At 44.8% G+C, this 12,231-nt stretch overlaps 1 protein-coding gene across 1 annotated transcript in view; it reads left to right on the top strand.

The window, feature by feature from the left end:
• Positions 1-1,618: 1,618 nt before the first annotated feature.
• The window catches only part of zeb1b (zinc finger E-box binding homeobox 1b), a 51,171-nt gene continuing 40,558 nt past the window's right edge, over positions 1,619-12,231 (top strand). The window contains exon 1 of the mRNA XM_038723861.1: positions 1,619-1,751. Within this exon, the coding sequence (XP_038579789.1) occupies positions 1,694-1,751 (58 nt within the window). The 5' untranslated portion in view covers positions 1,619-1,693. The remainder of the gene's footprint in view (positions 1,752-12,231) is intronic.

Raw genomic sequence — 12,231 nt, 5'->3', positions numbered from 1 at the left:
TTTTCATCAGGGAAGACAGAAAGAGAAAGAGAGTCTGGCCCCCCTCCCTTCACCATGTCCCTCTCAGGCAGGCAGTCTATTGGTGGAAGAGGCCACCTGGAGCAAGTTTGGAGGTGTTGTTTACGCTGAAGCTATTAGTCTTTGCCTGGGCAGCCTGCCCTGAAAGCTGGACTGTTCTGCTGCTACTGAATTATTCAGCCCAGAGATCTGCCATCCAATGTATACAAACTGTCACATGTAGTTGAGTGATAAACTGGTTGTCCAGCAATGAGGAGTTTGTTACCTTAACTCTAAATGCTTGATAGGAATTATATCAAGGCTATTATTCTTGTGACATAATATCTAATATACGCTTATATGATGATATCTTGGAATTGCAATCCAAATATAACATTTATACAGAAGTGGTAACTCTGCTCACTTCTTAAATCACTTCCAGTGATTACAAAATGGCACGGCCTTATTAAATAGTCTGTCTTGACAATACAGGACACCCAACTTCGAGCAAAACTGTGTTACACAGTCTAGCTGCCACAATAGACTGAATGATAACAACATCTCGCATACCAAAGGTCCAGGCACCAGAAACCTTATAGTCATCTGCTTCAACAATAGCCACAGCCTTGCAGGAACTTCTTCTCCTCCGACCTAAAATTGCAGGTCATCGGACCTCAAGCATCATTTCATTCTGTGAAGACTTTATAAAATTCATCTTTCCTGTCACTACAATTTCCAGAAGAATTCACTTCAACCATGTGATCCTGGATTTTTTTCTTTTCTATTTACACAGAGCCTAATGTGATAAGTGGTGTGTGTTTGTGCATGGAGGTTTGTCTCCCCGCCTCTTCATCACCACTGCAGAGAGCTCGGCTCAGGAGAACAGCGGGGTCTTTCTTTAGGTGGAGGATTGATTCAGTGATGACAGTCTCATGACCTCTTCCTCTCTCACACACACATGCTCTGTCTGCTGTGTTGATAACCTACTGTTCTACACACACACACACACACAAACACACACACACACACACACACACAAGCAAACAGACACATGCATGACACGTAAACAACAGGTCAGGAGGGCAAAGTTGGGTAGAAAATGTCATATTTGAAGGTGTTTATCATAAAATAATGTAGACGGATTATGTCAGAATAATTAATTTTCAATATATATATGTGTGAGAGAAAAAAGTAATAAATTGCCAAATACAGCACAATAGTACCTTCTCAACAATTAATTGTGAACAAAATAAAACAAAAAACAATAACAACAAATGAATGAAATTTCCAACCTTAACTGTGTTTAGGTAGCTACTGTGCGATGTTATAAACAATGCACCCCCCTAACACAACCCCTAACCACTATCACCTAGACCTACAGGTAGCCTACCTTTATATAGGCCTATAAAAAGACACAAAGAAATTGTTGCATATTTAAATACATGCCACATTAGTAAAAGGCTGGGCAGGTACAGTGTGCATGCAGTCATGACTTTCACTTTCAGTAGGCTACTATCAGTATGAATGGTACTGGCAGCGTTGGTCAGGGAGGTGCGGGAAGGTGATGTCGTAAAGCTGAGTGTCGTAAACCAGGTGCGGAGAAGGGGAGGTGTAGGGGAGGGAGAAGGAGGAGGAGGGGAGAGGGGGTGAGAGAGGAGGTGACTCTCCGGCAGCATTTAGACTCAACGAGAGGATCATGGCGGATGGCCCCAGGTGTAAGCGCAGAAAGCAGGCGAACCCTAGGAGGAACAACGGTGAGTAAAAGTACTTCCGACGCGGAGCTTTCATTTCGGGGAAACGGTCAAGGGGTTATTCTGTCTATCGGTAATTTCGCCGAAAAGTTTGGCAGCCCGTAAGTCTGGTTTTTAGTAACTGAAAGTGCTGGGAAGTAGCAAGTGAGCGCTGTATTACAGCCCTGTGTGGTGCACCGTTATACCTGGGTCGCGTCTCTCCCTCCGCCTAGCGGTTCGCTGCGCCGGAGACCGTTATACGCACCTCACCCTGTTATGAGCGGACCCGCTTTTGTCTCCACTTTAAACCTCTTTATAAATTTCTATACACTTTGACCATCTATATAGACTCTTTATTCATTGATTTAGTTACATTCTGTCGAGTTTTTGAGCCGAATACCAAACTCGCACCAGGTTTTTGTGAGACAGGGTAGCCTACCTGATTGTTATTGCGGACCACGACAGACTGGTTGTCCTTAACGAATTGGGTTGAAAAAAACATTAGATATAACCGTGCTTTTGTCGAGAACGTCGCGGACACCATGTATGTTTGTGAAACAGAGGGAACACAACTGTTTGGTTTGTTCCTTCTTTCTTTTGCTCACTAGGAGCAGGTAGCGATAGGACACTGTTGCTGCACTACATCGGCTGACAAAACGCACATAGCCTAATTTAATCCGGCCCGCTACGTGCTTTAAATTAGGTTTTTATTACGACACCATTATAATATTTTAAGGCAGGAAAGAGAAGACAGGCGCGTTGTTGTGTTGAAGCACGTTTTGAGCAGTTCTCTTGCCTTCATCCTCCAACTTATTACAGTGTTTTAGTTTCGTGCTGCTCATACCGCTCACGTTAATTGTTTTAACAAGCATCTTTGCTGATAAAGTAATCACTGAAAGCTTAGTAGAAACATGGAGGGGGTACCAGAGGTTCCGTAGAACGAGAAATATCTCACGCGCTGTTTGTGTGAACAGGGCAAGCGCAGTCCATATAAGGACAGCGGATCCTCTCCAGTCGCGCGCTGGGAATCCTGATTCTCCTATGGCCGTGGACGCGAGCGAACACTCCGGTTTCTTTTATTACTTATTTTAATACAGCATGTAGCCTATACTTATAATACCAGTGGATACATAATCTGCGTTTCGCTATGAGAAGCTCTACGGGTTTTCACCCACCTTATTGTGGTGTGAAAACAATGTTTATATCGTTACAAAGTAGCATTGAATAGCCTAGTGCTCTCTTCAAGAATAGTCCTACTTTAACACTAGATTAATTTCTGTTTTAATAAGACACGTAAAACTTCATGTTGCTTAGGTGAATAGGCTATATAGCCAATCCTAGGACTTTTGGGAGTTGGTAACCTCGGGTTTCCTGCTACATCTTTCCATGTAAGCTGATTGCGTCGTGGGCTGTTGATAGCCTTTACTAATTCTTTTATTGTGAAATCAAGCTTTTTTTTTGTCGCGGTTCTGATGACATGTGTTGTCTATCAACTAGTCGTGTTCATGTGTTGTGCCACCAAGTGTAGCTTAAAGGAACTGGGGTAATGCAGGACATTTTGCGTTATTTTGTCAAAACAAATATATGGGATGGACGAAGTCGCTCAGTAAGAGCCGCTGCTTTCTGTGGTGCTCAGAACAGCAGTTCGTGGGCGGAAAGGCGACCAAACGGTGTTTTCTTGTGCGGGTTTGCTGTCTTGTGAATTTTCTGCGGATACCTGATGAGTGAAGTGAAGAGTGGTATATTTTTAATGGGTGCTATCGATGTTTTCCCACTGTCCTCTCGGTGTTTTTATGGGGTCTGCTCAGCTATGCGCTTCCTCTCTGGAGCGTGTGTGCAGTTAAATAGCCTACGTGCGAGGCGTGGACACACCTCAGATAACGGTCCTGCTGTCAAGGTGTGGATCTTTGTCTTGTGGGAGAAAGGGAGTCTTATATGGTCTGCTTTGGAGACACTTCATTTGTTGCTTATTTCCCCTTTACCTTACAGGGTTTTCACAGCCTTATTGATATTTAAAGTCACAGCCTTCACCAAACAGATGTGTTCCCTGTTACTTTGACTCATTTGCATCTGCTTCAAAGAGCTGTCATGGTTTGCTTTTAAGCCCTCACTTCCTACCACCTTCTGACAAGGCTGGTGAGCTGTCATGTAAATCAACATATCTGCTTTTGAAGGGAAATACTCAGTAAAGTTAGATTGAAGGCTGGTGTTGTTGTGTGTTGTCAAAACCTTAGCTTTGTAACATTTCGGCAACATGTTGCATTTTAATATGAGCTGCTGTCTTTTCAGGAACTCCAGCCTAAGGGCTACTTTCCTATGGTGAAACACTTTCAATAGCCATTGCTTGGGCTCTTAAGCAAGCCCTCAAGTTGTGCCCAGCTTGTTATAGTCAGTGGCTTTGCCAGATCCCAGGCTAGCAGGGGGAGCTGAGATCAAGGTGAGCTCCATTCCCTGCTGTAAACAGAGAGGTGTTAAGAGGCTGCAGGACGACAGGTGTTTGCAATCGGCGGGATACTACAGCTTCCTTTGTCACTTCTCCCCAGTCCACTCCCCTCAGGAATAGCAGCCGTTCCCTGCAATGGTAATTTAACACAGCAATTTGGGAATAGAGGAATGCGCCTGTTGTTAACATTCTTTGCAAAAATAAACAGGGCTGTGCTGGGACAGCTTTGTACCCATGCTCAATAGCTGGGGCTGATGTATTCAGAACAGTGTTTTGGAGACACCTTGAAATGAGTGTGCATCCGGGTAGCAAGGATTTCTTTTTATTTGACAATATCATAAAGGTCATTTATCTCATCCCATGTCTCTCTCTCTCTCTCTCTCTCTCTCTCTCTCTCTCTCTCTTCATCTCTCTAACTTTCTGAGGCATACTCTGGCACACACTTGCACCTTGATGAATCATCCATCAAATAAGGAAAATGAGGTTGTGGGCTTGGCACTTGGCAACAACTCATGTAATGTTGAAGAGCATGTTTATTGGCCTGGTAAAACTATACTTAAACTATACTTAGTGCCCTGGACTCACTCACCCTGTCTAGAAGCTATTGAATACAACAACATGCTGCAATAAAAAACAGTGGTTTAGCAATAGCTACGGTTTGGTGAAACAATGTTTTGGGCTACAGTGAAGGCTTTGGAGGAAGTGCAGATTGGCGCTGTAGCTTCACATGCCACTTCAATGTTTTAAAAGACATCTGTTTACATTTAAAAGGTCCACCCCTGTTGTGTGAAGAGTTTAGCAGAGGAGGAAACTTTTCATTTATCTCACTGCTTTTCACCAACTTCCTCAGCAGCTTAATTTGAGAGTGCCAAGTAAGAAGAAAATCCCCCTGCCTCTGCTCTCTCTCTGTCTCTTCCCTCACGCTCCTCCTTCCAGAGCTTGTCCTTTATTTCGGGGGGTTGAGACACAGTAGCCAGGGGTGCTGTTGATTGCCCCCTGACCTAGGCACCCATGCGTGCCTAGAGTATGACTTCACTTTCCCCCCCTGTGCCATTGTGAGGCTTCCAGCATGTCCAATTGTGTTTGTGTTTAAGTCTGTTCAATGAAAGGGGAAGAGAGGAGGGCGGTGGGGGGATGTTGGAGCTGCAGTTTTCTGCGCTCACTCCTTCTCTTCATCCATTCCTCTCTGACCCCTTAAACTGTGGGCTCCACGTTCCCTGTGGAGTCAAAGAGGGGTGGGGGGTGGACAGAGTTGGTGAGAGGTGGCTGAGGTGACTAAAGAATTTTACAACAGGTGACAACTGAGAGACTGGTGCTGGCAGATGAAAAACATGACATACATGGCAGCTATCTCTCAGCCCCGTGTGGATTTTAGGTTCAAAACTAGGTGTATGTTAACAAACATCAGCAAAAATAACCTTAAAATAATTTTAGACCCCATACAGGTAAAGATCATTTGATTTGCTTGTTTTTATTAATCATCTGGAAACGTGTTTTGTTTCTGTCTAAGTTTCATCCCTCAAATCATGTCAGTCAGGGTGGGAAAAGGCCTGTCCTCATCTGACCATTCAGCTGAATTAAAATGATGTGATGTACGACCACACTCCCACCTCTGTTAAGGCAGCTTAATGATTAGCTGCTCCCATGGAGGCTGAGAGCATTAGCCTATAAAAAGGTGCTCTCCCTTCGTAAAGAAGGAGTTTTAAACTCAGAGTCAGTTTCAGTAACCCCCTTAACTGTGCTTGGATGTGCTTTATTGGGGTTTGTGTGGCTGAATGCCTAAATGAACCATTGTGTGTTCAGGCTGTAGTGAGAAAGCCTGAGGAGAAAGAGCCTAGTTACCTTTGCAGTTTGCCTGCTCTACCTCATACACTTTCAGTGGAAGAAGAAAAGGCCCATTCAGCGTCCCCGGCATGGGGAGGGAGAGCCCTTTTCACACTCGGCTTGTGGGAAACTTCTCCACCATACTGTGCATGACATTTGCATATGACCCATTCTTTTCCCAAAGGTCCCCGCGAGGGAGGAATCCATGGAACGTTCGCAGAATTCATCAAATCCCTCTCTCACGCAGCCCTCCGGCCCTCAAGGGTCTGCTCTGCAGCACTCTGTTTGACATTTTTGTCTTGGAAATGTAGCTTATGTCTGCGTCACGCTTGCTCGCCTCAACATTAACGCCGACACATCCCTGTGGCATTTATGTCCCCTGTATCTTAAAGTGGCAATGTGTGCTACCCAGTGTGCTGTTTTTAATGTCAGGGTGAAGGCTTAATTTGGCACAGCAGGCAGGAGTTTTCCCATATCCCCAGTATGGGCCATGAGGGGTTCATCTGCATGATAGGACAATGTGATGAGGGCCGCGCGCCTTGGAGGCTTCCTAACTGACAATGACGCAGCCAACCACAAATCGTCAACACTCTCCCTGATAGGACAAAATTACTGAGGATTGGGACAAGTTTGAGGTGGTGGGAGCTTGTAGCGATGCGTCAGCTCAGTGAACTGAACCAAAGCACAACCATTGCTCTGGAGCAAAATCTGGCCCCACGAGAATAGTATCATTTAGGTACTGTAGTAACCTTACTGCGACTCCAACATGTGGAACAGCATCCATACAATCCATACTTGTTGTTGAGGAAGTTGTGTTGGTCTGCAACACATCTGACAGCCTTGACCCTAAACACTGATACTGATACAGAAAGTGGTGTAGGCAAGTATGTGTTGCAGTGCAGCGTAGGGAGGAGAGCTCAGTTAAGTGTATCATGTAAGCTGAGCAGAAAAGCCTCCTCTCTGCCCTCCTCTCCTGACTCCTAAGCAGTGAGTCACGGGCAGATAGGTGTGTTTGCAAGATGTGTTCACTCTCACAAACTCTTCAGCTGTGTTCTTTTCTTTGCTCCCTTGTGGGGAGGGGGATGAGAAGGAGGGAGAGACCAAGGGGAAGAAAGGGACACCCCACAAGTATGAGAGTGAGAGAAAATATTCTCCAGTAGTGTGTACTTGAGCGAGAGATTACCTCTAAATTGCCATCCTGGTGGAGGTAAATATTGTGTATTGTGTGCCCGGCATTGTCTGTTGATGTGTGTTTTTAATCATGTATTTTATGGCTGCTCTTCAGGTCCACAGTGAGTCTCTTTGGGTCTGTCTGCAGACCCCTCCTTGTCCCCCCATCATCACCACCACCTCCATCTTTCCCTTCCCACCCATTTATACCCTCCCCTCCTTGTGGTCATCAGTGAAGCGGTTAATGAAAAAGACTGGACTGACACAATAGGCAGAAGGCGGGCCTGGTAAGGGGCTCTTACACCAGCATGTTTGTGGCAAAAAAAGAATTCTCCGCTGTAGCTTAACTTCAGACCACCTGACTGTTGCTTCTATTATGTTGTTGTCTTTTTTTGACATAGATGTTGGATGTCTTGTCCCTTTTAAATGTGCTTGACCTTATCATCTTCTCACAGTGTCTCTGTCTACGGAGATGAAATTAGATGACATCAGATGAGAAGTAATCCACTGCCATGTATTGTGCTTTGAACACAGCCTACTGACTGGCTTTTTGCCAGCCCGTTATGATGACCATATTGATTTTCCTCTCCATAGCACACAGAACTGATAATGACCCTCCTGAGGGGGTACGCATTCATATTCACATACTGATTCCAGTTACACAGTCTGGCTGTGATGTGACTAACAAATCGAGTGTCCCTCTGTCCCCCAAGCCCATGGATTGAACTAGCTAGGCTAGGCTAGTCCTGTGACCGCCAAATAAAAAACCCTAGTCATCCTGTTTGTTAGTCAGAGAGAAGGCCGGCTGCTATGTTGAATGTCAACATGGATAAACATCCACATGGGATTAATGAGAGGAGAATGGCTAGCCTGAAAGCAGAAGGGAGGGCAAAATAGAGGGAGGCATGGAGCATCCACATCGCCCCATTTAACTCATGAGCGTTTTGTTGAGCTCCCCATGACCCCACTAGTGTGACCTGACTGAAGGAGGCAGCCAAGCCGAAACACACTCATCGACTGTTATGAGAATAAGAAAGGAGCTACAGTATGTCTTTGTGAATTAAAAATGCATGTGCATGAACAAAAGGCAAAGGACATAGGAATAATGTTATATGCAGTCTGGACTAAATTGGTACAATTTCTTTAGAGCAGGAAACAGAAAACAAAGACAGATGCAAGTTTTTTTCATCTTCTCTATAGACATTTACTGTATTTCTTCACAAAGTTAGTGTTAGATTTTATACAGTTGTGACTTTCCGGAAGGTTTCCTTCCTCCTGAAAGAGATCCAACAGGGTTGGCCCCTGCCTGAGAAATACCTGTCACTGAATGATGGATTAATCTACAGTGCTTTATAAATGGTTAATTCCCTTGTTAGGTCACTTCTTACACCTGAGTGTCACTAGTCTTTCAACTCTTCCAGTATTGCTTAAGTATTGCTTCAATAGTTAGTGTTACATTTAACCTTTTGGGTTTGGTTCTGTACAGTAGGATTAGGGGTAGGACATTGTGTTCTTGCTCTTGTTTAATTTAGGCTGTCTACCCCACAAGCACCTATGATACACAATTGACGGCCTTCTAGAGAAAAGTACAGAGTGCAGTTTTTATTACATTTGGTCTCTCTGACTCTGGGAACTGGAATTAAGCCAGTGACCTATGACTTGTTTTAGCTCACCTGTCCTAGCTCGGCAGTTCATGCTGCCAACGTTCAGGTGTTTACAGCCAAAACATACTGGGGCCTCCCCAACTACTTTCCACAAATACATGTGTGGGTGTAATGTGTGTGTAGTAGGCAGCGAAGAGAAGGGAGTAGATACCCTCGGATCTCCATAGCCAGGCGATTGCACATCTGTCTTCTTAGTCATGCTGACAGGGCCCTCCCCTCTCTCGTTACACTGGCGCCGGCGCTTTTTTCTTGAAGTCAATGAAGCACGGCCTTTAATTGATCATGTTTGGAGTTGTACCACACTATTAATTAGTGCTTGTTGATAGCTTGTTTGTTTGTTTTGTCCTGCTGTTCCCATCAGAACACCCATCATTAGTTGTATGATCTGCTGCATGCCAGTGCGCTAACAAAATCAACAAAGCCATGCACTTTTGCCCCACCATCAGGCACTTTCCTTCTGTGACCCTCTAATTCTCTTTTTTTCTCATAAGTCTCTTTGGCTCCTTCTTAAATCCTATGTATTCTTTCCTTTTTGCTGTTTCTCTTTCCCATTCCTCTCTGTGGCAGCTGCCTTGGCTCTGATTCTCCAGCACCAGCAGGTGCTGTAGGCATGCAGCAACTCAGCTATACAGCTCTCATAAATAACACCTGACAAAAGTATGAGCGAGCTAGAGCCAGAGTGAGAGAGAGAGGCAGAGATTGAAAGTTTCCTCTGGCAGGAGAACAGGGTGTGGCTCATGGTCAAATGCTGGCCCTCTCAAGAAGGACATATTCAGAATAGAGAGAGAAAATGTGAGAGCCGCAGAGAAAAGAGGAGGAATGTGAGTTTTTTTTTGTTCTATGAATGTGTTGCCTGTTCTTCTGAAGTTTGTGCATTTCCTCAATGAACTTTTTAATAAATCCCTTTCATGCAAATTTCTGGTAAATGGATCTTTTTAGACACAAGGCCAGCACTAAGTGACTGGTTAAGGAGAAACTTGAATTTGAAGGAAGGACGCGTTATCTTTTCTGTAATTAGGGTGTAAGAGCTTGGAACAATGTTAATTGTGCTCTAAAAGCAAATGAAGAGGTCAGCAAAGAAATGAAATGCACACTTTTATTATCATCATCAGTAATGAACCAGCACTCTGAATAAATGAATCCATAAATCAGCCCTGATCAAGGACTATTAATGAACACGGCTCAAAATCAAATCCGGGCTATCTCTTTGTCGTTGTATGCTCTTCAATTCCAGCGACATCCTGTCTCATCAGAAGCTATCGATCAGCTTCTTAGGGCGAAGGTTAGGTTGTCGTTTTCTCTTGCCTCACTTTGAACAAAACCAGGAAGTGTGTGAGAGATTACGGCCCAGGATGCATCCTGAAAGCCCTTTATCTCTGTGAAAACAAGAGGCTTCCTGCGGCCCTGCTCCCATCCAGGCCACATCCCCCTCCTTCACCTACCCGGCCCCCAGCACCTGTGGCAGCCTATTTAAGGCTCCTCATCAGGGGCTTGCAGAGACCACAAACCGGGGCAGAAAACATGAAAGCCTGGAAAAGGAATCAACGCTATTGCTAAGTTGTAGGCCCATCTGATTCACACCACAGAGAAGGGAAAGAAAAGTCTTTTTTCAGACACATTAAAAAGATTTAGCTCTGTTATGTGAACGGTGAGCGTGGGAATTAAAAGTCTTTTTCATGTCTGCAGAGCACCTTGCTATATTGTTGATACTGTGTCAACCCAGTAAGTCCCAGAATTGCAAATAGTTCCTGGACACACAAAATTTGCCACATTTGTGTGCCTTTAGTTTAGCTTTAGTGAAACAGTTACCCCATCTTCAGAAAGATCCCTCGTTTCCATTTCAACATAAGATCCCGCCTCTCATCTGGTATTTTTGATGAGTAAGCAGTGGCACATAAAAACTCCTTTGGTCACCTAATGTTGTGTTGTTAACCCAAAACCTCAGCCATAGAAAACACTCCCTTGCTCCTTTGAGTTGCTGCCACAGCTGGCAAGGGCGTTTTGTCTTGACAGTAGCCTGCGCTGAATTTCAATGACCCCCGTCCTCCCCAGTCTTATTATGCCATCGCTGCTAACTGGCTCCCATTCACTGCAGTGTCCTGACTTCCCAGAGGGACCTAGATAAACAAGGGCTATTCAGTTACTGAAAAGCCCGCCCCCTGCCAGCCTTGGTCTCTCCTTGTTTCAGTGCCAGGCTGCAGCGCGTCTCGTTCGCCACCGACGCCAGCGGCAGTAGGCTCTGTGCCATCGATTCTTCTGTACCACACAGCACACTTTTAGAGAGATTAAACTTAGACTTAACTATGATGACTGATACATGGCTGCCGCTAATGTAACATATGAATGGCGAGGAAGGCGGAAGGGATGATCAGCGACTGGTTTTTCATGCGCTGATAGTAAGGCGATTTTAACTAACTCACTATCAGAACTAAGATGACATAAAAACAGTCTCTAGAATCTGCGCCACACTGCAGTGTTTCCCATTCATTGATTTATTTGTGGTGACACAACATACTATTTAATATGAGTAAAATCATAATTCACTGTGGAACTGCGCACAGCGCATAACTTCACTCAGCACCTCCGCTTGCTTGCTCTCTCTCTCTCTCCCTCCCTCTCTCTCTCTCCCGCTCTCTCTCAAGAACACATTGAAGTGGAGCTGTGTGTATATAGAAAAACTAATGCATAACTGTGAGAAGTTAGTTTATCTATTTTCTTTATACAACGCTGTCAATGTCGGAGACAGATATGTTAATGTTAAAATACAGCTAGGTTGTCGAGGTTGATACACTCTACATTGCTGCTATAGATTGCACCCTCCTTCTCCCCACGCGTTACACAGTAATTATGTGGGAAACACTGTGCATTTACAGATGTTTGTGGTGGTTTAACTTAACGCTAATAAGCCTGTTTCTTCCATGCTGGTATTTCACTTGCTGCAACGCCGCCCTCTGCCGATCAGATCGCCAATCAGTGATCTCAAGTAGCCTTGATCAGACGATATGAAACCCTAGAGGAAGGGGTGCCTGTGTGCCTTTATGTGTGAGTGTGTATGTTTCTGTGTTAATATGTACTGTGTGTGAGAAAGAGGGAGCAGTTATCTGTAGGTGTGGTGTGATGTTGCAGGACAAGCTGACTTCCTGTTGTTATAGTCCATCAGGGAGATCAGGGGTGGGGGATGCTCCCATGAGACTACCCCGTGAGAGTCACATGGTCTAGCTGTAATGCATTTAAAGGCCATGTTTTTTGTGTCTTTCTGTGTGTGTGTGGCTCAGTGTGTTAAGCGTGGTTTGTGAGCGCATTCCTGGCCTCCACCTGAATTCTGACCCGAGTGTGAACTATCTCTGAGCTTCTTCCTCTCCTTTTTTGTTTCGTTTTCTGCCCTTCCCTCTATCCTTCCTCC

The sequence above is a fragment of the Micropterus salmoides genome, unplaced genomic scaffold (assembly GCF_014851395.1).
Source record: "Micropterus salmoides isolate LMB-PRFRI ecotype aquatic unplaced genomic scaffold, ASM1485139v1 Ms_hic_scaffold_1, whole genome shotgun sequence".
Lineage (NCBI taxonomy): Eukaryota > Metazoa > Chordata > Actinopteri > Centrarchiformes > Centrarchidae > Micropterus > Micropterus salmoides.
This window is presented reverse-complemented; position numbering and strand designations above follow the sequence as displayed.